The sequence below is a fragment of the Natator depressus genome, chromosome 6, assembly GCF_965152275.1.
Source record: "Natator depressus isolate rNatDep1 chromosome 6, rNatDep2.hap1, whole genome shotgun sequence".
Lineage (NCBI taxonomy): Eukaryota > Metazoa > Chordata > Testudines > Cheloniidae > Natator > Natator depressus.
In genome coordinates this window covers 15,721,694-15,746,962 of record NC_134239.1, presented here as the reverse complement: position 1 = coordinate 15,746,962, position 25,269 = coordinate 15,721,694, and the positions used below count along the sequence as shown (strand labels likewise).

General features: G+C 47.7%; 1 protein-coding gene and 1 pseudogene across 1 annotated transcript; one reads left to right on the top strand and one right to left on the bottom strand.

Moving 5' to 3' along the window:
• The first annotated feature begins 9,514 nt into the window (after positions 1–9,514).
• On the top strand, positions 9,515–10,432 carry LOC141989717 (olfactory receptor 9G4-like; annotated as a pseudogene).
• Positions 10,433–18,253: 7,821 nt separating this feature from the next.
• On the bottom strand, positions 18,254–19,210 carry LOC141989716 (olfactory receptor 9G4-like). Its single transcript, XM_074956643.1, has one exon. The coding sequence runs from the start codon at positions 19,208–19,210 to the stop codon at positions 18,254–18,256; it is 957 nt and encodes a 318-aa protein (XP_074812744.1).
• Positions 19,211–25,269: the final 6,059 nt, after the last annotated feature.

The window sequence follows — 25,269 nt, the reverse complement described above, 5'->3', positions numbered from 1 at the left end:
CGGGAGAGGGAAGACACAGGGAAGAAAGACAGAACCTCCCTGGGGCCTCTCCCTGCAGGTAATGTGGGGTGGGGAGAATGCGGCAGCCCCGGGCTGAGCGGGGGTGTGTGTGGTGGTCACTCAGCAGGGGAGACATGTGGAGCGGGCATATGTCCCCTTTAGCTTGTGCTTTAGCTTTGTGCTCCCCCAGTCATAATTTGCCCCACAGCGAATGACTCACTGGAGCCGCCGTTACTTCTCCCTACTCTTGTGCTGCCCCATTTCACCATCTTTAGCTGAGTCTCCATCGTGGTGACGTGTCTTGTGAGGCTGTCGCTTGAGCCTACTTCCCTCACCAGCTTCTTCACAGTCTCTTCACCAAGCATTTTCTCATAAAACCTCTGCCTAGTGATTTCACCGTCTTCCACAAGCAGTCTTCCCTTTTCATCTCCTAAATGCTCTGTGCTTCTTTGCCTAATCTTGGCTAATCTATGTATTCCTTCCCCCCTTCATTTGTTAGTAGTTCTGCATAAAAACCTTTAGCTTCCACCCCCCGCACTTTCACCTTTTTCTTTCCCAGCTTGTTTCCTCATCACTTTCCACCAGTCTGACTTTTTGCTATTGTTTAAGCCTGCCTGTCCTACTTCTTCTTCTTCCTCCCTGCCTCCTGCCCATTGTTGGACGCCACGTCTCCTTGCCATGAAATTTCCCTCCTTTCCTTTGGACAGAGGCAGCTTGTACACTTCCTGTAATCTGATATTTTCCCCAAAAACCTCTTTGGTATCGCTGTGGTCATTGTCCAACCTCCGCAGAACCTCATCCTTATATCTTCGACTAACTTCGCTATCTGCGAACCTCCACCACTCTGTCCTTTGTTCCACAGCTTGTTTCTTGCCCTTCCCTAGACTTTTCACCCAGACATCCATTACAAGCTGTCTACGTCGCTCCACAATCTGCTCTCCTGGCATCACCTAACAGTTTCCTGCTTTTTAGATCTCTTCCTCTTGTCAGGAAGCTGTTGAGCTGGGATGTGTTGGCACCGCCCTGGTGTGTAATTAAGAGCTTCTCCCTCTTTACAGAGTCTGTATTGGCAAGACTCAGGCCTTGGGCTCTGGCTAACTCTAAGCTATCCTCACCAGCTTCGCTTTCTGTTCCAAAGCCTTGGCCTCCGTGACCATCGTCAGAGCCTTCACGGTGTTTTGCCACACATCTGTGGAGATCGTCTCTGATACCGCAGGCTGAGTGCTTGGTTATGGCATGAGACGTTGCACTCTATATGTTTATGGAAATATGCTTACGAGTGTGGATATGATGTAACTGGAATATGCTTTATGCAAAAGGTCTCTTGTAAGGTATCATTACAAAGCTTATAATCTACTGAGTGTGGTCATCCTATTTGTATGTATGTATCATTCTTGTATCTAAAACTAGAAATATGAAGTATTATTCTGAAGTCCTATTGTACTTATGCAAAGTGTGGGCCATCAATGGTGGCTTGGAATCTTGATGGCTCCCATTAACTAGGACAATTGGTTGTAGATTGCTCTGTTTCCTTGCAAAACTTCCTGGATACGTGCAGATCAGCGCTGGAAGAATGAAGGCTGGGGTCTCACAGGACATGTGACCATGTCACCTGATACTGGAATCCATCTTAAACTGGTGCTTTTCCATTTAGAAGGAGGGGTGGGAACCCAGAGAGAGACAAAGGATTCCTGCCTTGTGCCAAAGCTATAAAATGGGGTGGAACAGAACAAAGGGGTCCCAGTCATGTGGAATCCCCTGCTTTTCACCTAAGATGCCTGCTGGAACTAACAAGGTCTGTACCAGGGGAAAGGATTGAGCCCAGACTAGGAAGGAGTCCAGTCTGTGAAAGAAGCTTATTGGAACATCTCTGAGGGTGAGATTTACCTGTATTCAGTTTCTTAATGTATTAGGTTTAGACTTGCGTGTTTTGTTTTATTTTGCTTGGTAACTTACTTTGTTCTGTCTGTTATTACTTGAAACCACTTAAATCCTACTTTTTATACTTAATAAAATCACTTTTGTTGATTAATTAACCCAAAGTAAGTGATTAATACCTGGGGGAGCAAACAGCTATGCATATCTCTCTATCAATGTTATAGAGGGCGGACAATTTTTACCCTGTATACGCTTTATACATAGTAAAACAGATTTATTTGGGGTTTGGACCCCATTGGGAACTGGGTGTCTGGGTGCTGGAGATAGGTGACCTGCTGTCAAGGTTCCTTCCCCACTCTGAACTCTAGGGTACAGATGTGGGGACCTGCATGAAAAAATCCCTAAGCTTATTTTTACCAGCTAAGGTTAAAACTTCCCCAAGGTACAAACTATTTTGCCTTTTGTCCCTGGACTTTATTGCTGCCACCTCCAAGTGTCTAACAAATATAACAGGGAAAGAGCCCACTTGGAAATGTCTTTCCCCCCAAAATCCCCCCAAGCCCTACACCCCCTTTCCTGGGGAAGGCTTGATAAAAATCCTCACCAATTTGCCTAGGTGAACACAGACCCAAACCCTTGGATCTTAAGAACAATGAAAAAGCAATCAGGTTCTTAAAAGAAGAATTTTAATTAAAGAAAAGGTAAAAGAATCACCTCTGTAAAATCAGGATGGTAAATTCCTTACAGGGTAATCAGATTCAAAACATAGAGAATCCCTCTAGGCTAAGTTACAAAAAGACACAAAAACAGGAATATACATTCCATTCAGCACAACTTATTTTATCAGCCATTTAAACAAAACAGAATCTAACGCATATCTAACTAGATTGCTTACTGACTTTTTACAGGAGTTCTGACCTGCATTCCTGCTCTGGTCCCGGCAAAAGCAACACACAGACAGAGAGAGCCCTTTGTTTCCCCCCTCCAGCTTTGAAAGTATCTTGTCTCCTCACTGGTCATTTTGGTCAGGTGCCAGCAAGGTTGTCTTAGCTCCTTAACCCTTTACAGGTGAAAAGGTTTTTCCTCTGGCCAGGAGGGATTTAAAGGTGTTTACCCTTCCCTTTATATTTATGACACCTGCTAAGCAGTTTTTGGTTAAAGTCTGCAGCTTTGGGGGTGTGGACGAGACCAGGGTCTGTGTTCGCAGCTGGCTCGGGTGTCTGTCTCAACAAGGCAGGGTTCTGGAGTACCAGGCTGGCAAAGAAAATGGGCTCAGAGGTAGTCACATCAGTCACGCAGCACATCAGGTGACAGTCCCAAGGGGGTCTCTGTGACCGAACCCATCACATGGCACTTGTCACATGGTCCAGCGCTCTCTGGAATTCCCCTTTCTCTTCAGTTGTATGACCAAACTGCCGCATGTAGCTGCATCTAACATTAAATACCTGGTTTGTGCTCAGTGCTATTCTAACTGTCCTCAGCTGGTTACTCTTCCTTTGGACGCCCACTACATTATTCTGGCATATTTCTGCTACAATTATTCCTTTCGTTTTTTACAGTGCGAATATTTGTAATCAAAAATAAATATAAAGTGAGCACTGTACACTTAGTATTCTGTCAGGTTTCAGAGCAGCAGCCGTGTCAGTCTGTATCCGCAGAAAGAAAAGGAGGACTTGTGGCACCTTAGAGACGAACCGATTTATTTGAGCATAAGCTTTCGTGAGCTACAGCTCACTTCATCGGATGCATGCAGTGGAAAATACAGTGGGGAGATTTATATACACAGAGAACATGAAACAATGGGTGTTACCATACACACTGTAATGAGAGTGATCAAGTAAGGTGAGCTATTACCAGCAGGAGAGCAGGGGGTGGGGTGGGGGGGAACCTTTTGTAGCGATAATCAAGGTGGGCCATTTCCAGCAGTTGACAAGAATGTTCTGGGACGTTCTTGTCAACTGCTGGAAATGGCCCACCTTGATTATCACTACAAAAGGTTTTTTCCCCCCTGCTCTCCTGCTGGTAATAGCTCACCTTAAGTGATCACTCTGGTTACAGTGTGTACGGTAACACCCATTGTTTCATGTTCTCTGTTTATATTAATCTCCCCACTGTATTTTCCACTGCATGCCATCCGAGGAAATGAGCTGTAGCTCACGAAAGCTTATGCTCAAATAAATTTGTTAGTCTCTAAGGTCCCACAAGTCCTCCTGTTCTTTTTGTATTCTGTGTTGTAATTGAAATCAATATATTTGAAAATGTAGAAAACATACAAAATATTTAAATAAATGGTATTCTATTATTAACAGTGTGATTAATTGTGCGATTAATCACGATTAATTTTTTTAATCGCTTGACAGCCCTAGTATTCACCATTGTGGAAAGGATCCACACCAGACCAAGGGCAATGGGGAGTTCTTAACTCTAACAACTGTGCTCGGACCACGCAATAGTTATGCTAATGAGGGTGCTCGCATTGGGAAACCAGTCTGGCTAAGTCGATCTGCTGGGGTTTTGGGGAGTGGAAATTCCCCAAGCAGGACAAAGAGAGAGGGGTGACTAAGCTGGGGGTTATAAATGGACTCCTGGGGGAGGCTGGAGAGGCACACATAGGGAGTTTGGACAGCAGAGGGGAAGGGGACGGGCCAGCCCTAGGGGGTGAGCTGGAGGAGAGACAGATCCATGTTTCAGAACCCAGCTCCCCACGGAGGAGAAGGAGCACCACCCAGGAAGGGCCCACCCCACCCCCAGCTCAGCTCCAGCCCCGCCCCCAGCCGCAGACCCAGCTCCCAGCCGTGCACCTGTCCTCATCCCCAGCCTTGGTCGCTGGCTGTGGCTCTGGACCCAGACTCATGCCCAGCTGCAGCCCCAACCTTGGCCCCCTTACACCTGTCTGCATCCATTTTCCTCTCCCCCCCCAAGAGCCTTGGCCCTGCTCCTGGCCCTGGTTCGGGGGAAGGGGGGGAAGGGAGGCACGAACATGAGGACAGGGGCGGGGTGACCCTCAAAAGTTTGGAGACCACTGTTCTAGGGGCTGGGCAGGGGGCTGCATGGTCAGAGCTCTCAGGATGGGGTGCTGAATAGAGGCTATGCGCCCCGAGCGTGTGCCGAGGGACCGCAGTGTCTGAGCTCTGTTCAGACTCTGCAGGCTCAAAAGACCTGGGACAGCAGTTTAGGGAGAGGTCGCAGGGGGTAGGAGGGGGGTGCTCGACTGGACCAGCCCCACGGACAGACGCACAGCCAGGGGATGGAACTGATTGCAGATCAAACGTCTCTTGCTTCACCTTCTGCCAATGCCCCTCACCAGCCTGCCCAGGGGGACCTGCTCTGGGCAGAGAGGGGCAGGCCCGACTATGCCGCTCTGCTGAGGCTGCCAAGGACAGGCGGTTAGCACAGCTGGGGTTGGAGTTTTTGAGATGGGGACTCCTGTGAGGCAGGAGCTGGGCTGGGGCCCACCCAGTGGGAACAACGCCTGGCTTCTCCAAGGCGGTGATGGCACCAGCTGCTCCTCTGCTCATTAAACTCCTCTAGGTGGTGCCATGTCCCCGCTGCCCCCTCCTGGGGTCTAACAACAGCCTGGGCTCAGTCTCCCTCTCTCTGCAGGTGTCCAGGAGCTGGACCGAGCCCAGAAGTTCAGCAGCTGCAGGACAGAGCTTCCCCCACACGGGGCAGGTATGTGTGTTATGCTCCGCGCTCCCGCCTGCTGGCAGAAGCAGGACAAAGGAGCGCCAGAAACAAGTTGTCCGCTCAGGGTACAGCAGGGGCTCTGTACTCCAGCACAGGCATCGGCCCACCCCTGGGGACAGCTCTCGCCTGCGTCCTGATGTATGTTGCACAGTGTGCGGTACCCCCCGGGAACAAGTGATGGGTTTGTAGGCAGCACTCTCTTGCCTTCAGCTTCCCCCAGGCACACTCCCCCACCATCCGTCAACTGCTTTGGGGGTGGCTGAGCCTTCTGCTGCCAGTCGCTCTCTCATCAGGGTTTAGCTTCGTAAGCCAGGGCAGGGGCTGGGCCTGGCCACCCACACAAAAGCAGGCACAGACACCCCATCTATAGCCATATCATGTGGGGGGACCAAAGCTCCTTCTTGTCCAAACAGGTAAATGGCTACGCAGGTGGTGTCGGAGAGAAGGCTTTGGATTCTTTGACCATGGGATGGTGTTCCAAGAAGGAGGAGTGCTAGGCAGAGACAGTCTCCACCTAACAAAGAGTGGGAACAGCAACTTTGCAAGCAGGCTGGTTAACCTAGTGAGGAGGGCTTTAAACTAGCTTCACTGGGGGAAGGAGACCAAAGCCCTGAGGTAAGTGGGGAAGTGGGATATCAGGAGGAAGCATGCGCAGGAGAGCCCAAGAGGGGAGGGCTCCTGCCTCATACTGAGAAAGCAGGACAATCAGCGAGTTATCTCAAGTGCCTATACACAAATGCAAGAAGCCTGGGAAACAAGCAGGGAGAACTGGAAGTCCTGGCACAGTCAAAGAATGATGATGTGACTGGAATAACAGAGACTTGGTGGGATAACTCACATGACTGGAGTACTGTCATGGATGGATATAAATTGTTCAGGAAGGACAGGCAGGGCAGAAAAGGTGGGGGAGTTGCATTATATGTGAGAGCAGTATGACTGCTCAGAGCTCCGCTATGAAACTGCAGAAAAACCTGAGAGTCTCTGGACTAAGTTTAGAAGTGTGAGCAACAAGGTTGATGTTGTGGTGGGAGTCTGCTATAGACCACCGGACCAAGGGGATGAGGTGGACAAGGCTTTCTTCTGGCGACTAATGGAAGTTACTAGATCGCAGGCCCTGGTTCTCATGGGAGACTTCAATCACCCTGATATCTGCTGGGAGAGCAATACAGCAGTGCACACACAATCCAGGAAGTTTTTGGAAAGTTTAGGGGACAATTTCCTGGTGCAAGTGCTGGAGGAACCAACTAGGGGCAGAGCTCTTCTTGACCTGCTGCTCACAAACCGGCAAGGATTAGTAGGGGAAGCAAAAGTGGATAGGAACCTGGGAGGCAGTGACCATGAGCTGGTCGAATTCAGGATCCTGACACAAGGAAGAAACGAGAGCAGCAGAATATGGACCCTGGACTTCAGAAAAGCAGACTTTGACAACGTCAGGGAACTGATGGGCAGGATCCCCTGGGAGAATAACATGAGGGGGAAAGGAGTCCAGGAGAGCGGCTGTATTTTCAAGAATCCTTATTGAGGTTACAGGGACAAACCATCCCGATGTGTAGAAAGAATAGTAAATATGGTAGGCGACCAGCTTGGCTTAACAGTGAAATCTTCGGTGAGCTTAAACACAAAAAGGAAGCTTACAAGAAGTGGAAGATTGGACAAATGACCAGGGAGGAGTATAAAAATATTGCTCGGGCATGCAGGAGTGAAATCAGGAAGGCCAAATCACACCTGGAGTTGCAGCTAGCAAGAGATGTTAAGAGCAACAAGAAAGGTTTCTTCAGGTATGTTAGCAACAAGAAGAAAGTCAAGGAAAGTGTGGGCCCCTTACTGAGTGACAACCCACCAGCTCACCTGTCTTCAAGGTGCCCTTTATGGTAATTTATGCCACCACAGGACATGACAGTGGAATCTGCTTGAGGCAACAAACCAGTGTTCCCATTAATTTTTCGCACACATTTGTGGAATGAATTTTGTTATGTGCACTAATATGGAGGTGATGTGTGACCTCCATATTGATGCATTTAACAAAATTCATGTGCTGGGTGTGGGGCCGAGGGGTTCGGAGTACAGGAGGGAGCTCAGGGGCTGGGGCAGAGAGTTGGAGTGGGGGGTGGGGGGTGAGGGCTCCTGCTGGGTTTGCGGGCTCTGGAGTGAGGCCAGGGATGAGGGGTTTGGGATGCAGGTGGCCCCAGGGCTACGGTGAGGAGAGAGGACGCCCACCAGCTCTCTTTCTCCCCACAGCAGCACCTGGGCTGGTGGGCAGGAGAGGTGCCTCTCCCCGCCATGGAAGCTCCAGGGTTGGGGCTGCAGGATAGGCGCCTCTCCCTCGGCCGCGGTAGGTCTGGACCAGAGCTGGGTTTGGGTGCCTCTCCCCTGGCTGCGGCAGGTCCGGGGCTGGGCTGGGTTGGGGCTGGGGGAGAGGTGCCTCTCTCCCGGCCGTGGCACGTCCGGAGCTGGGGAAGAGGCATCTCTCCTCGCTGCAGCCCTGAGGGCCTGCGCGGCGCTTAATAATCTGCTGCACGGCCGAGCAGATTAGAGGGAATTTAGGCAACTGGTCAGTGACAATGGTGGTTAATCACTCTGTCGTCACTGACCCAACCATTTGTCCATCAGGTTTTGATCTGCCAAGGCACCTGTGGTCATCTCTGAACCAGTTTAGAACAAGACAGGGCAATTGCGTGGCCAATCTCTTTAAATGGAGTTTTTCTAATGACCCTCGAGGCAGCTGCGGTCAGCTTCAGACTGTCACATATCCTTGTCGAGGGCCCACAGGCTTAATTTGACAGTTGGCTACTGTCTCTCCTCCTGGCTGATGATGAAGCCATCAAATGGCTGGGCATATTGTGCATATGCTGATAATACTAATTATCCAAACCTGGGAAGAAGGGCAGACTGAGTCACAAGTGGGGTTGGAGCCATTATCGTTTAAAGGGTCAGTCACCCTGTGGTGGGGACATTCTGCAAAACAGAAAGGCAGCAAGCAAACTGATCAAAGGAAATACTTTTTAAAAAAGATGCACGACTAGCCAGTGGAACTCATTGCCACAAGCACTACCATTCAAGCCAAGAGCTTAACAGCCTTCAGTAAATGGAGAGGACATTTATATGGAGATTATGTCCATGGCTACAATGAAAATGATTTAAAATATTATAATGAGGTAAAAACCCGCTTTAGATCTGGTCAAAATTTTTCCAGTTGAATGTTCTTTTTTGTCAGAAAATGCTGTTTAGTTGAAATCGAAATATTCAGTGGGAACTTTCACTTTTGACTGAATTTTGTATAGAAAAAAATTGGAACAGAGCATTTTGATGATGTCGAAATGTTCTGTTTTAGTGTTATCAGAATGGACCATTTCGATTTTTTTGTTTCAAAACCACTTTTCATTTAGAACTTTTCTATTTTAATTTTAAAAAAAAGAGAGGTTGAAAATGGAATGAAACCTTTCATTTTATCGAAACATTCTGATTCACCAGAAAATGTTTGTTGCTGAAATTTTCACATAGAGGAAATTTTCTGGTTTTGTTTCAATTCAGAAGAAAAACAAATTTCAAAATCGGGACATTTTTCATAGAATGGAAATTCCAGGTCCTACACTGCTCTAACCCAGGTGACTCGAGGCAAAAGTCAAATAGTAACTGCCTGGGGTTAGGAAGAAATAGATTATTCCATAATTGTCCACCATGGATTTTTTTTTCACCTTCCTCTGAAGCTGGTACCAGGCACTGTTAGAGACAGGATACTAGAAGATATGGAATCTGTTCCAGTGTGGTAGTTCCTATATTCCTAGGGGCTACAAACAACTAAGTGGCTGTGGTAACAGAAAGTGTGTAATTTCCTATGGGTGACACAGAGACACATGTGGCCCATGGACCATCCTCTCCCTCACAGAGAACTGCAATGGCACGCTAGGCACTATTGCTACAGATGTGACTGCTCCTACCAAACCCAGCGATGGCCTATTCCAACTCAATGAGAGGCAGGAATCACATCATGACTGAGTTTATCCTGGGATTTACAACCAATGGGAAAGTGCAGGTTGTCTTCTTTCTGGTGTTCCTAGGAACTTTGGCCTCATCATGCTGATCTGCACCAACAGGCACCTCCACACCCCCATGGACTTCTTCACTGGCAGCTTGTCCTTCCAGATCCTGGCTGACTTGCTGTTAGACTATAGGGGCATCTCCCTGGCTAGCTGTGCTGCCCAGTTCTTCTTCTCAGCTGGCTTGGCAGACATCTTCCTGGCGGGCATGGCCTACAATTGCTACATGGCCACCTGCAACCCGCTGCACGACGCTACCACCATGTCCAAAGGGCTCTGCCTCCTGCTGGTAGCCTGGTCCTATGCGGGTGGCTTCCTCAATGCTGTGGCCCACACAGCCACACCTTCCGTTTGGACTTCTGTGGCTCCGATGTCATCAACCATTTCTTCTGCGATGTGCCACAACGCTGGGCCTCTCCTGTGACTCCAGCCACACCTACTAGGCCATCCTCTTTGGCTTTGTCAGTGGCACTGTCGTTGTCAGCATTCTCATTATCCTACGGCTACGTTGTAGCTGCCGGCCTATTCATCCACTCAGCCAAGGGCCGGCGCAAGACCTTCTCCGCTGGTGCTGCCCAGCTGGCCTCCATCGCCTTGTACTACGGTTCCCTCCTCTTCATGTAGATGAGGCCCAGTTTCAGCTACTTACTCGATCAGGACAAGGTGGCCTCCCTTCTCTACACGGTGCTGAACCCCTTGCTGAATCCAACATCTACAGCCTGAGGAACAAGGACATAAAGGAGGCCCTGAGAAAGGCCATCAGCAAAGGCAGGCTCCTTGTTAAACAAATGTCATGTGACACTGATGAACCAATAAAGACAAAGGCCTGATAGGCTGCTGCTGTCATTACTGCCCCTGGCAGGTGATGTTCAAAGGGTGCCAGATGGGAGAAAATCAGAGCTACCCCCTTGCTTCCATAGTCACCACTGTAACTGCAGGTACAGCAGGGAAGGGTGAGCATGGGACACAGAGCCTCTCAGCTCTGGGGCACTGATTCCAGACTGGCCGCCTCCCTAGGGGTCGTGCCGTGGGGCCAGAGCTAGCCCCCATGGGGGCGGGAAGGGAGTGCCACACCACACTTCCAGCCTGGGGCAGGCACGGCTGGAAAAGTTTATGCACCACTGTGGTACATAATACCTTACATGGGACCTTTGAGATGAATATCATGACAACACCGTGTGAGGTGTGCTTTTACTGTTACATATCAGGGAGCCAATTGCCAACTGGCATTGGGGTGTTCCTAGGGTCACAGCTTGATTAGGGTGTGGCAGCAGAGAGACTGTCCTGGGGGTATACGCAGAGAGGAAGTGTCTAGATTGGAGTTCACTCTCTCTGGGCATCCAGTAACAGCAGGTAGGGTTGCCAATTTTGGTTGGGCATATTCCTGGAGGTTTCGTCACATGAATAGGCAGCGGGTTGAAAACAAATAAAAGGAAGTATTTCTTCACACAATGCACAGTCAACCTGTGGAACTCCTTGCCAGAGGATGTTGTGAAGGCCAAGGCCATAACAGGGTTAAAAAAAGAACTGGATAAATTCATGGAGGATAGATCCATCAATGGCTACTAGCCAGGATGGGCAGGAATTGTGTCTCTAGCCTCTGTTTGCCAGAAGCTGGGAATCAGCGAATGGGGATGGATCACTTGATGATTACCTTTTCTGTTCATTCCCTCTGGGGTACCTGGCACTGGACACTGTTGGAAGAGAGGATACTGGGTTAGATGGACCTTTGGTCTGACCCAGTAGGGCCATTCTTATGTTCTTATATGACATAATATTTAATTAAAAGATTCATCTGGAGACTCTGGGACAATCCTGGAGGGGTGGCAACCCTAACAGCAGGAGACTGGGAGAGTCACTGAAAGGCAGGATACAGGCCTGCACAGAGCCTGTGGGAAAGCAATAGATACTGAGGGAGGAGGCCCTGCAGCCAGAGTGGAATAAGAAGGGGACTGTAGGGCAGCTCCCACACATGGTTCTCAAGGGGGCAGCAACCTGAAAAACTGTGGCAGCCCCAGGAACCTCAGACCCAAGGGATGAGCCTGGGGAAGGGATCTGTGTGGCTCGCCTGGATGTTAGGCTCAAAGGGAAGGAGCTACAGTGCTTGCAAAGGGCGGGCGTAGGGAGTACATCATGGGGACTGTGGGGTGGGGGCTGGTGGCCTAATTATTGTGCAGGAGGGAACTGCTTCCTTCAGGCCCCACTGTGGAGGGGACCCCAAGTGCTGCCAGCCTCACGTGTACAAAAATCATGAGTCAGATACCCCCCTGTGATGGATTCCCGCTGGTTGAAATCCAGTGGGGGTTTCCCCATTCTGGTTTGGACCCTTCTCGCTGTGCCACTGTGATGGGTCCCCCCATCCCTGGGGTGCCACTTGGAACTGGGTTACCACTGAGCCCACCTGACCCACCAGCCTGGGCTTCCTTTCACACTGTGGTGCTATAAGTTGCCTAGCTCTCCAAGTTTGCTCTTTCACAAGCATACACACAGATAGGGACATATCCAGCTGCAGCTTCACACAGATGCTGCAATCAGTTCTACATGGGAAGACTCATAGAATCATAGAATCATAGAATATCAGGGTTGGAAGGGACCTCAGGAGGTCATCTAGTCCAACCCCCTGCTCAAAGCAGGACCAATCCCCAATCAAATCATCCCAGCCAAGGCTTTTCAGCGAAGGCACCTCCCAGTTGCTAAGGGACACTCTGCTCTCTGGAGTGTAAACCCAATATTATACCATCTTGTGCTGCACAGGGAACTGTAGAGCATAAGCTCATGAAATGTGCCCCTTCCCACAATGTGGAGGAAGATATGCAACAGCTTTTTGCCCCCCAGTTATGATTTCCATGCACTGTTTTTTAGACAAAACAAAAACAAGTTTATTAACTACAAAAGATAGATTTTAAGTGATTGCAAGAGAGAGCAAACAGATCAAAGCAGTTTGCTGTAGTAAATAAACAAAACTGCAAACTGAGCTTAACACACTAGATAGGTAGGATATAAATTAGCAAATTCTCACCCTGAGTGATAAACAGGCTGGCAGATTCTTAAGGCACAAGCTATCTTGGCTTTCCCAGGTTTTCATATACAGGCTAAAAACCCATCTAGTCTGGGACCATCACTTCCCACAGTTAAGTCCTTGTTCCTCAGGTGTTTCCAGGTGTGTTGTTGTAGGGAGAGTGAGATACCATCATGATGTCATTGTCCCCCTTTTATATCTTCTTCCCACTTGATGGAAAGCTCTTTTGCTGTGACCTGGGTCAAGCAGTTCCCATTGTGCAGTGCTATTGTAACCCACACACCTTCTGGGTATGGTGTTCTTTTCCATCTAGTGGCACTGAGATCACTTAAAGAGAGAGATATAAAATGCATCTGCTCTACAGCTTTAGCTAACAGCCAGTTGGCTTTTAGCTCATGCTGTAGAGGCTCATGCACTAATCTCCAGAGGTCCCGGTTCAATCCTGCCCGACGACTGGGGTCTGTTGGTGTTACATTATCTCTGAGAGGTTTCTATGGTACACAGTTCCTGGGGTAATGCTTGTGTGCATCTCCTCAATAAGCCATTAACACTGTCTGGCCTTTTTACTGTTGTACCTGAAAGGCTGCTCGTGGGTGTTTTCAACCTTACAACATGTTTCAGTAACACATACATAGCCAAACTTCATAACTTTACACAAGATGATAGCACATACAATCCAGCAAGATGAAGACTTTTAGAATGATACCTCACAAGGCATACTTTGTACGAAACATATCCTAGTTACATGACAGTGGTTAATATTGGAGTGTCAGGGTGTCACCCTCACCCCCCCCACCCCCCCGAACATCGGCTTAAAAATCAGGAGATTTTTCTAAAATAATACATTTGTGTGGATGGTGGAGGAGGGTTTCTGGTTTTTGGAGCTCTGGGGGAAGCCACCTGCCCCCAAACTCTGTGTGAGCTTTCAGTGGGCTAAATGCAGCAATCTTATACACATGCACAGCTGTGTCTTTCCCACTAGACTCCCTTTCCCCTACACTACCCCCAGGGTGGGAGAACTGCCATCTGATTCCCTTTCATCTTCCACCCCCATCACTCTCCCCGGCCCCCCATACTCCTCAGCATCTCCTTCCTGCCCCTTATATACCCCTGCACCAACCCTGATATTCTATGATCTCATTATAAAGAGTGGGAGGTGGCAGCCATCTTTACAAAAGGCCACCCCACTTCCACATGCAGCTGGGCTGTAGGAAAATGGCCATCCTGCCCCCTTTGGCCCTATTGGCAGGAATGGGCAAGGGTGGCCATTTTGAATAAGGAAAAATTGGTGAGTTGGACAGCCTTTACTGGCATTTTCGTGAGACAGGTTAAAAAACACCCACCCCCACATTGCGGGGGTCACGATAGAATCATGAGAGTTGGCAACACTGAGACCACAGATGACAAGAGCGAATCCTGGCTGGCGGGATAGACAGACCAATGCCTAATTCCTTTTAATTAAGGGATGGGTTACCCAGGTTACTAGTTCTGAGGCACCAATGGAGAATGGATACCCATGTACCCCTATATTGGACTTCCCCTAGGGGTCTAGTTAGGAACTGCTGTTAAGCTCCTATTGTAGCTACCTGAGACATTGTATTCTGCTGTCTTCTCTTCCCACCAGCCCTAATAAAGAATCATTTCCCTCCAGCAGTGTGTGCACCTGCTTATTGGGGTTACACTTCATGCTACAACCTATAGGGTTAGCTGATGATGTGCCTATGGATTGGCCTCTGAGCTCACGATGTGCAGGGGTGCTACTGTGTATCTGGAAAGGTTTGGTGTTCCACAGTGCCCCAGTGGGTGGAGTGAATTACACTGTTTTGGGAAGGATATAAAGAAAACCCCCTGGATTAAGCACAGAAGGGTTACAACTCTGAAGAGAAGTGAGGAACAAGGGACTTAATATAGTTACTTAATTACTTCACAGCACTGCATGCATCCGATGAAGTGAGCTGTAGCTCACGAAAACTTATGCTCAGATAAATTTGTTAGTCTCTAAGGTGCCACAAGTACTCCTTTTCTTTTCACAGCAATACTGTGAGCCTAAATAAAGGGAAGAAAAGCTGGTGCTGTGGTTAAGGCAAGGTGGGTTCAATTCCCAGCTCTGCTAGATACTCCCTGTCAGATTTTTCAGCAAGTTACTCTTTCTGTGCCTCAGTTCCTCATCTGTAAAATGGGGATAATTATCCTTCCTTTGTCTATTTAGATTGTATCCTCTAGGACTTTCCCATTGTGGGTGTGAACCTCGCACAATGGGGCCTTGATCTAAGTCATACAATGATAGAATATCAGGGTTGGAAGGGACCTCAGGAGGTCCAACCCCCTGCTCAAAGCAGGACCAATCCCCAACTAAATCATCCCAGCCACGGCTTTGTCAAGCCTGACCTTAAAAACCTCAAAGAAAGGAGATTCCACCACCTCCCTAGGTAATGCATTCCAATGCTTCACCACCCTCCTAGTGAAAAAGCTTTTCCTAATATCCAACCTAAACTTCCCCACTCCAACTTGAGACCATTACTCCTTGTTCTGTCATCTGCCACCACTGAGAACAGTCTAGATCCATCCTCTTTGGAACCCCCTTTCAGGTAGTTGAAAGCAGCTATCAAGTCCTCCCCTCATTCTTCTCTTCTGCAGACTAAACAATCCCAGTTCCCTCAGCTTCTCCTCATAAGTCATGTGTTCCAGTCCCCTAATCATTTTTGTTGCCCTCCACTGGGTGCTTTCCAATTTTTGCACATCCTTCTTGTAGTGTGAGGCCCAAAACTAGACACTGTACTCCAGATGAATCCTCACCAATGTCGAATAGAGGGGAACGATCATGTCCATTGATCTGCTGGTAATGTCCCTACTTATACATCCCAAAATGCCATTGGCCTTCTTGGCAACAAGGGCACACTGTTGACTCATATCCAGCTTCTCGTCCACTGTAACCCCTAGGTCCTTTTCTGCAGAACTGCTGCCAAGCCATTAGGTACCTAGTCTGTAGCGGTGTATGGGATTCTTCCGTCCTAAGTGCAGGACTCTGCACTTGTCCTTGTTGAACCTCATCAGATTTCTTTTGGCCCAATCCTCTAATTTGTCTAGGGCCCTCTGTATCCTATCCCTACCCTCCAGAATATCTACCTCTCCTCCCAGTTTAGTGTCATCTGCAAACTTGCTGAGGGAGCAATCCACGCCATCCTCCAGATCATTAATGAAGATATTGAACAAAACTGGCCCCAGGACCGACCCTTGGGGAACTCCGCTTGATACCGGCTGCCAACTAGACATGGAGCCATTGATCACTACCCACTGAGCCTGACAATCTAGCCAGTTTTCTATCCACCTTATAGTCCATTCATCCAGCCCATACTTCTTGCTGGCAAGAATACTGTGGGAGACCATATCAAAAGCTTTGCTAAAGTCAAAGAATAACATGTCCACCGCTTTCCCCTCATCCACAGAGCCAGTTATCTCATCATAGAAGGCAATTAGATTAGTCAGGCATGACTTGCCCTTGGTGAATCCATGCTGACTGTTCCTGATCACTTTCCTCTCCTCTAAGTGCTTCAGAATTGATTCCTTGAGGACCTGCTCCATGATTTTTCCAGGGACTGAGGTGAGGCTGACTGGCCTGTAGTTCCCAGGATCCTCCTTCTTCCCTTTTTTAAACATGGGCACTACTTAGCCTTTTTCCAGTCGTCCGGGACCTCCCCCGATCGCCATGAGTTTTCAAAGATAATGGCCATTGGCTCTGCAATCACATCCGCCAACTCCTTTAGCACTCTCGGATGCAGCGCATCTGGACCCAGGGACTTGTGCTCATCCAGCTTTTCTAAATAGTCCCGAACCACTTCTTTCTCCACAGAGGGCTGGTCGCCTCCTCCCCATGCTGTGCTGCCCAGTGCAGATGTCTGGGAGTTGACCTTGTTCATGAAGACAGAGGCAAAAAAAGCATTGAGTACATTAGCTTTTTCCACATCCTCTGTCACTAGGTTGCCTCCCTCATTCAGTCAGGGGCCCACACTTTCCTTGACTTTCTTCTTGTTGCTAACATACCTGAAGAAACCCTTCTTGTTACTCTTAACATCTCTTGCTAGCTGCAACTCCAGGTGTGATTTGGCCTTCCTGATTTCACTCCTGCATGCCCGAGCAATATTTTTATACTCTTCCCTGGTCATTTGTCCAATCTTCCACTTCCTGTAAGCTTCTTTTTTGTGTTTAAGATTAGCAAGGATTTCACTGTTAAGCCAAGCTGGTCGCCTGCCATATTTACTATTCTTTCTATACATCAGGATGGTTTGTCCCTGTAACCTCAATAAGGATTCTTGAAAATACAGCCAGCTCTCCTGGACTCCTTTCCCCTTCATGTTATTCTCCCAGGAGATCCTGCCCATCAGTTTCCTGAGGGAGACAAAGTCTGCTTTTCTGAAGTCCAGGGTCCATATTCTTCTGCTCTCCTTTCTTCCCTGTGTCAGGATCCTGAACTCGACCATCTCATGGTAACTCCCTCCCAGGTTCCCATCCACTTTAGCTTCCCCTACTAATTCTTGCTGGTTTGTGAGCGGCAGGTCAAGAAGAGCTCTGCCCCTAGTTGGTTCCTCCAGCACTTGCACCAGGAAATTGTCCCCTACACTTTCCAAAAACTTCCTGGATTGTCTGTGCACCGCTGTATTGCTCTCCCAGCAGATATCGGGGTGATTGAAGTCTCCCATGAGAACCAGGGCCTGCGATCTAGTAACTTCCGTTAGTCGCCAGAAGAAAGCCTCGTCCACCTCATCCCCCTGGTTCGGTGGTCTATAGCAGACTCCCACCACGACACCACCCTTGTTGCTCATATTTCTAAACTTAATCCTGAGACTCAGGTTTTTCTGCAGTTTCATACCGGAGCTCTGAGCAGTCATACTGCTCCCTTACATACAATGCAACTCCCCCACCTTTTCTGCCCTGCCTGTCCTTCCTGAACAGTTTATATCCATCCATGACAGTACTCCAGTCATGTGAGTTATCCCACCAAGTCTCTGTTATTCCAATCACATCATCATTCCTTGACTGTGCCAGGACTTCCAGTTCTCCCTACTTGTTTCCCAGGCTTCTTACATTTGTGTATAGGCACTTGAGATAACTCGTTGATTGTCCTGCTTTCTCAATATGAGGCAGGAGCCCTCCCCTCTTGCGCTCTCCTGCTCGTGCTTCCTCCTGATATCCCACTTCCCCACTTCCTTCAGGGCTTTGGTCTCCTTCCCCTGGTGAACCTAGTTTAAATCCTGTGTGACTACGTCCTACTGTAGTTCCAATAGGATCAAGGGATCTGATAATATCAAGCATGCAGTACGTGTTTTTGGCCAAGTGAAGCACTACAATTGGACTAGTTGCATCAAGGCATATTTATTACTCTCTTTTCTCTGTGTTGCTGTTCTACTATGACTTGTTCCATGCTTGTGCTCGTGGCAAGGTGTGGGCTGGGAACTGAGCAAGTAGCTGTCCATGGGGGCACACAGGATGGTAGAGTTCCCATTGCCAGAGACCTAGGGTCTCCAGTTCAGCCTTCTTGAGTGGGGCAAGTTCCTCATGCCTAAATCAATAACTAAGGACACCGCAGAGAACTCTGACTCAACTGTGTATTCAGACCCGCCGTTGCTGCGGCCATTCACTTGGATGCTGTGGCTCTCCCAAAAGCTTTCCTCAGTGCCTCCTTCACATCCTTGTTGCGCAGGCTGTAGATCATGGGGTTGACCAGAGGATGGACCACAGTGTAAAACAAAGCACCCACCTTGTCCCACTCTAGAGTGTGCTGGGAGCTGGGCCATGAGTACATGAAAAGGATGGAGCCGTAGAAGAGGGTGACAGAGACTAGATGGGCAGAGCAGGTGGAGAAGGCCTTGGGCCTGCCAGTGGCCGAGCGGATGCGCAAGATGGCCACCCCAATGGCTGTGTAGGAGCCCAGGATGAGAGCGGTGGTGGCCACCACGTTGCAGCCGATAACAGTGGCGAGGATGAGCTCATAGACCCGGGTGTCATCGCAAGCCATCTTCACCAGTGGTGGTGCATCACAGAAATAGTGATTGATGGTGTTGTCCCCACAGAAACGCAGGCGGAAGGTGTTGCCTGTGTGCATTATGGCGTTGGCAAAGCCAGCTGTATAGGAGCCGGCCACTAGTTGGAAGCAGAGCTTCCTGGGCATGGCGGAGGCATAAACCAGTGGGTTGCAGATGGCCACATCGCGGTCATAGGCCATGGCAGCCAGCAGGAAGCACTCACTATAGGCCAAGCCAGAGGAGAAGAAGAACTGGGCAGCACAGCCGGCATAAGACATGACCTTACTCTTGGTGACGCAGTCAGACAGGATCCGGGGGGTGTAGACCAAGGAGTACCAGATATCCAGGAAGGAGAGGCTGCTCACAAAGAAGTACATGGGAGTGTGTAGGCATGGGTCCAGGAAGATCAATGTCATAAGGCCCAGATTCCCTATCAGTGTCAGGCTGTAGGAAATGAGGAAGAGTACAAAGAGGGCCACCCGCAGGTGTGGCTCTGTCGTGAAACCCACAAGGATGAACTGTGTCACCAGGGTGCGGTTGCTTCCCTTCTCCGTGGTCTCCATAGGCATCACCTAGTGGGATGGGAAGGCAGAAGCATTCTAATACATGAGCCACTCAAGAAGCCATTCACGATATGCCCATTCCCCACCCCCAGCATGGAACAGAGAGCGGGGTGCGCATTGCAGTGGAGCTACCCCTATGAACTGTAGGGTCTGGGTCCAGAGTTTCCATCACAACCCCATATAGAGAGAGGCAAGTGAAGTTTAGATGATAAGGCAAGAGACTGAGAGCAAAGAGAGCTGGTTTCAGTTTCTGTCCCTGACTTAACTGTGTCACTTGGGCAAGTCCTGGATTTGCCTCTCAGTGTCTCATTTGCCCCGCTGTAAATTGGGGGTATCAATGCACACCTCCCAGAGGTGTCTAGTTTAATTAATTCATGCTGTAGCATGCTTTGAAGATATTAAGGCCTTACCACCAATGATGGGGCTTCCCCCACATCCTAGTTTATCTCACTGTTAAGCAATTTTATCTGATAGCCAGCCTAAATCTTTAACTGCTTCCTGCTACTCTTATCTATGGTCCCCCATGTCGCCCTCTGCAAATCCTTACCTCCTTGGCTTCTCCACTCCCTCAGGAGTGCTCAGCCCCCACAACCCCCATGGAAGCCAATGGGAGCCACAAGTGTTCAGCACCTTTAAAAATTCATTCACCAAGGCTGAGATCCAGGGTTCACTGAAGTCAATGGGAATTTTTCCACTTACATCAGTGCAGCCAGAATTTCACCCCAAATATTTCATGCCCCTTTCTAGGGTCTGATCCAACTCTTATTGAAATCAGTGGAAGCCTTTCTCATGACTTCAGTGGGAGTTAGGATAGGGGGCTTCGTCATCTCTTACCCATTCTGTACATATTTAAACTCTGGCAATCTTTCTTCAGAGGTCACTCCCTCCAGCCCCATAATTTTTTCTGAACTCTGGTTAGTCAGTCAACATCTTTCTGGTACCTTGGTTCCCAGAACTGAACCCAATATTCCAGAGACGGTCATGCAAAAGCTATGGAAGCAGGAGACAATCCCATTAATTTCCTCAGCTGTGCTCTCCTAAACTGGACACCTGTGGGGCATATGCATCCGTATTCCCTTTGACAATTCACGAACACATCTCTAATCTTAATAGTCACACATTTTAGGAACAGAAGATAATCTAATTTAATCTTCTGTATAACACCAGCCGTAGCATTTCAACTAGTTAATCCTGTGTTGAGCCCAATGCCTTGTGTTTGACTAAAGCACATCTTCCAGAAAGACCTCCAGTCTTGATCTGAAGACTTGAAGAATCCACCACTTCCCTTTGTAGCTTGTTGCAGTGGTTGTCACCCTCATTGTTAAAATTTGGTGTATTTCTAATTTGAATAGGTCTGGACTTCATTTCCAGGCCTTGGTTCTTGTTCTGCTTTTCGCTGGTTAAAAACCCCTTTCGTACCCAGAATTTTCTCCTCATGAAAGTACTTATACAGTATAATCAAGTCAATCTGGTGTTTCTTTTTTGATAAACTGAACAGATTGAGCACCTTAACTCTCTCATTGGAATGACAAAGTGGGGGAGGTACTATCTTTTATTGGACCAACTTCTGTTGGTGAGAGAGACAAGCTTTCAAGCTACACAGACCTCTTCCTCGGGTCTGGGAAAGGTACACAGAGAGTCATAGCTAAATACAAAGTAGAACAGATAGTTTAGCATAAGTAGTTAGAACATATTCTAAGGGACCATTCAAAGTGAAGTGGCCCAGTAACACCCCTGTAGTCAGAACAAAAAGGGCGGGGGCTAGTGGGTTTCAGATTGTTGTAATAAGTCATGAATACAGTGTCTTTCTTAAGACCATGATTTTTAGTGTCTGGCAAAATGATGAATTTAATTCATAGAATCATAGAACCATAGAATATCAGGGTTGGAAGGGACCTCAGGAGGTCAGCTAGTCCAACCCCCTGCTCAAAGCAGGACCAGTCCCCAACTAAATCATCCCAACCAGGGCTTTGTCAAGCCTGACCTTAAAAACTTCTAAGGAAGGAGATTCCACCACCTCCCTAGGTAACGCATTCCAGTGTTTCACCACCCTCCTAGTGCAAAAGTTTTTCCTAATATCCAACCGAAACCTCCCCCACTGCAACTTGAGACCATTACTCCTTGTTCTGTCATCTGCCACCACTGAGAACAGTCTAGATCCATCCTCTTTGGAACCCCCTTTCAGGTAGCTGAAAGCAGCTATCAAATCCCACCTCATTCTTCTCTCCCGCAGACTAAACAATCCCAGTTCCCTCAACCTCTCTTCATAAGTCATGGGTTCCAGTCCCCTAATCATCTTTGTTGCCTTCCGCTGGACGTTTTCCAATTTTTCCACATCCTTCTTGTAGTGTGGGGCCCAAAACTGGACACAGTACTCCAGATGAGGCCTCACCAATGTCGAATAGAGGGGAACGATCACGTCCCTCGATCTGCTGGCAATGCCCCTACTTATACAGCCCAAAATGCCATTGGCCTTCTTGGCAACAAGGGCACACAGTTGACTCATATCCAGCTTCTCGTCCACTGTAACCCCTAGGTCCTTTTCTGCAGAACTGCTGCCTAGCCATTCGGTCCCTAGTCTGTAGCAGTGCATGGGATTCTTCCATCCTAAGTGCAGGACTCTGCACTTATCCTTGTTGAACCTCATCAGATTTCTTTTGGCCCAATCCTCTAATTTGTCTAGGGCCCTCTGTATCCTATCCCTACCCTCCAGCGTATCTACCTCTCCTCCCAGTTTAGTGTCATCTGCAAACTTGCTGAGGGTGCAATCCACACCATCCTCCACATCATTTATGAAGATATTGAACAAAACTGGCCCCAGGACCGACCCTTGGGGCACTCCACTTGATACCGGCTGCCAACTAGACATGGAGCCATTGATCACTACCCGTAGAGCCCAACAATCTAGCCAACTTTCTATCCACCTTATAGTCCATTCATCAAGCCCATACTTCTTTAACTTGCTGGCAAGAATACTGTGGGAGACCATGTCAAAAGCTTTGCTAAAGTCAAGGAACAACACGTCCACTGCTTTCCCCTCATCCACAGAGCCAGTTATCTCATCATAGAAGGCAATTAGATTAGTCAGGCATGACTTGCCCTTGGTGAATCCATGCTGACTGTTCCCTATCACTTTCCTCTCCTCTAAGTGCTTCAGAATTGATTCCTTGAGGACCTGCTCCATGATTTTTCCAGGGACTGAGGTGAGGCTGACTGGCCTGTAGTTCCCAGGATCATCCTTCTTCATTCAAAGTACATTCATTCAAAGTACATTAGCTTTTTCCACATCTTCTGTCACTAGGTTGCCTCCCTCATTCAGTCAGGGGCCCACACTTTCCTTGACTTTCTTCTTGTTGCTAACATACCTGAAGAAACCCTTCTTGTTACTCTTAACATCTCTTGCTAACTGCAACTCCAGGTGTGATTTGGCCTTCCTGATTTCACTCCTGCATGCCCGAGCAATATTTTTATACTCTTCCCTGGTCATTTGTCTAATCTTTCACTTCTTGTAAGCTTCTTTTTTGTGTTTAAGATCAGCAAGGATTTCACTGTTAAGCCAAGCTGGTCGCCTGCCATATTTACTATTCTTTCTATACATCAGGATGGTTTGTCCCTGTAACCTCAATAAGGATTCTTTAAAATACGGCCAGCTCTCCTGGACTCCTTTCCCCCTCATGTTATTCTCCCAGGGGATCCTGCCCATCAGTTCCCTGAGGGAGTCAAAGTCTGCTTTTCTGAAGTCCAGGGTCTGTATTCTGCTGCTCTCCTTTCTTCCCTATGTCAGGATCCTGAACTCGACCATCTCATGGTCACTGCCTCCCAGGTTCCCCTCCACTTTTGCGTCCCCTACTAATTCTTGCCGGTTTGTGAGCAGCAGGTCAAGAAGAGCCCTGCCCCTAGTTGGTTCTTCCAGCACTTGCACCAGGAAATTGTCCCCTACACTTTCCAAAAACTTCCTGGATTGTCTGTGCACCGCTGTATTGCTCTCCCAGCAGATACTAGGGTGGTTGAAGTCTCCCATGAGAACCAGGGCCTGCGATCTAGTAACTTCCGTTAGTCGCCAGAAGAAAGCCTTGTCCACCTCATCCCCCTGGTCCGGTGGTCTATAGCAGACTCCCACCACGACATCACCCTTGTTGCTCACACTTCTAAACTTAATCCAGAGACACTCAGGTTTTTCTGCAGTTTCATACTGGAGCTCTGAGCAATTGGACAGTTTAATTTTAATTGGACAGTTTAGTCCAATAAAATTTATTACCTCACCCGCCTTGTCTCGCTAATACCCTGGGACTGACATGGCTACAACACTGAATCTCTCTCATTGGAAGACATTTTTCCCAGACTTCAAATAATTTCTGTGGCTCTTCTCTGCACCCTCCTCAATTTTGTCAGCTGTGAGTATGTGTTCATATACTGTGGGAATGGGAGCTATGCAAGAATCAGGAGGCAAATCCTCAGCTGGTGAAGTCAATGGAGTGATGACAGTTTACACAATCTCAGGATCTGCAGCTAGACAGACAAGAATACTCACAACAAACTGTTCTGAATCAGTCTGTAGAAAATTCGGGGTGGGGGGGGGAAGTGTCTAGTAAACGAATAACTTTCTGAAAGTTGTGATCTGTTCTCAGAAGTTCTGCAAGCAGAAAACAGAAGAAGTGTGATCACAGAAGAAGTGTGATCAATTAGTTATCTGCTGCTAGTGGATTTCCTCCCCTCTGATTATTTCAGCCTGTGATGCTCCATGGTGGTGTATCTGCTATCACCTCTGGTTGCGTTGTTCACACTCAACTAAACTCAAAAGCTTCAGATCAGAATTTTACCATATTTTCCAAAAGAAATTCATGTCTGGGCTAGCAGATGTCAGCCCAATGGAAAATATTGTCAGAAAGCTACAAGGAAGCCAGGGCTTCTACGGAAAGTGTTGCTGCACATTATATACCCCTTGATATGTATATGTATCCACACACTATGTACTACCTCAAATGACCACTGGAGGCCACTTTCCTGCCATAGGATTATCTTGCAAGGGCCAGGTTAAAGTAAGGATGTACAAACTCATAAAAACAGCCAATTTCAGGATTTGCTTTCATCAGCATTTTGTAATCACACATTTCATTCCTCACCCTTAATTAAATGGTAACTTCCCCTGAGCTCTGCCCTCAACATAAGGAGAAAACATCTCCAGGTCACTGATGTCAGAGCTGGAAAGACCTAAGTCATCTGTCCTATGCAATGCATAACTCCACTGTAGGACTGCTTTCTACAATACATGCTCCTGTGCAATCTAACACTGAGTGACTCAGATGATGGTGCTCTTGCCAGCTCAGTCCACAGCCAAATAGATCTTGCTGTTCAGAAATGTTTCCTGGTATCTTGCCTAAAGTTGGCTTTGGTCAGCCTCACGAAATAATTCCCAAACATTAGAACTGGTTGGAAAGCAAGGCTCCCCCAAGCAAAAAAAATAAAAATAAATCATTTTATGGTAAAAAAATATTTTTTCCAAAACCTGAAATAATTCAGTGAGAAAATGCCACTATGATTCCTCATGGGACATGTAGTTTGGGTGCAGCATGCCCTCCTTCTCCTCTGAGAAGGTTGTGTAGTACTGAACATCGCTCTGTAGGACAGTCAGCTAGAGCCCATGAAATGCATTACTATGCAAATCAGAGTTGTGCGAAGAACCAATTTTTGGTTCAATGCTGAACCAAAAAAATTTAAAAAAAAATTGCTTTGTGTAACCGAAAAAGCTGAATTCTTTTTGCTTTAGCTCAAAGAAAATGTTTTGGTCGACCCAAAATGAAATGTTTAATTTTGTTTGAGTTTTTAACCTTTAAAAAAAATTAAATAAAATTGAAATAAAATACAAAACTAAGTAATTTTGAATTGAAGTCAAAACATTTCATTTTGAAAATGTTGAAACAAAACATTTAGACTTCTTTTTTTCCAACCAAAACAATTTAGTGAATTCAATACAAATTCATAAAACATTTTGATTGACCCCAAGCTGCATTTTTTGGTGAAAAAAAACCCCGTGGCTGAAAAATTTTGCTCACGTCCAGTGAAAA

Coding starts and splice junctions, on each gene's coding strand:
- LOC141989716 (XM_074956643.1), bottom strand. CDS start 19,210: ATGCCTATGGAGACCACGGAGAAGGGAAGCAACCGCACCCTGGTGACA.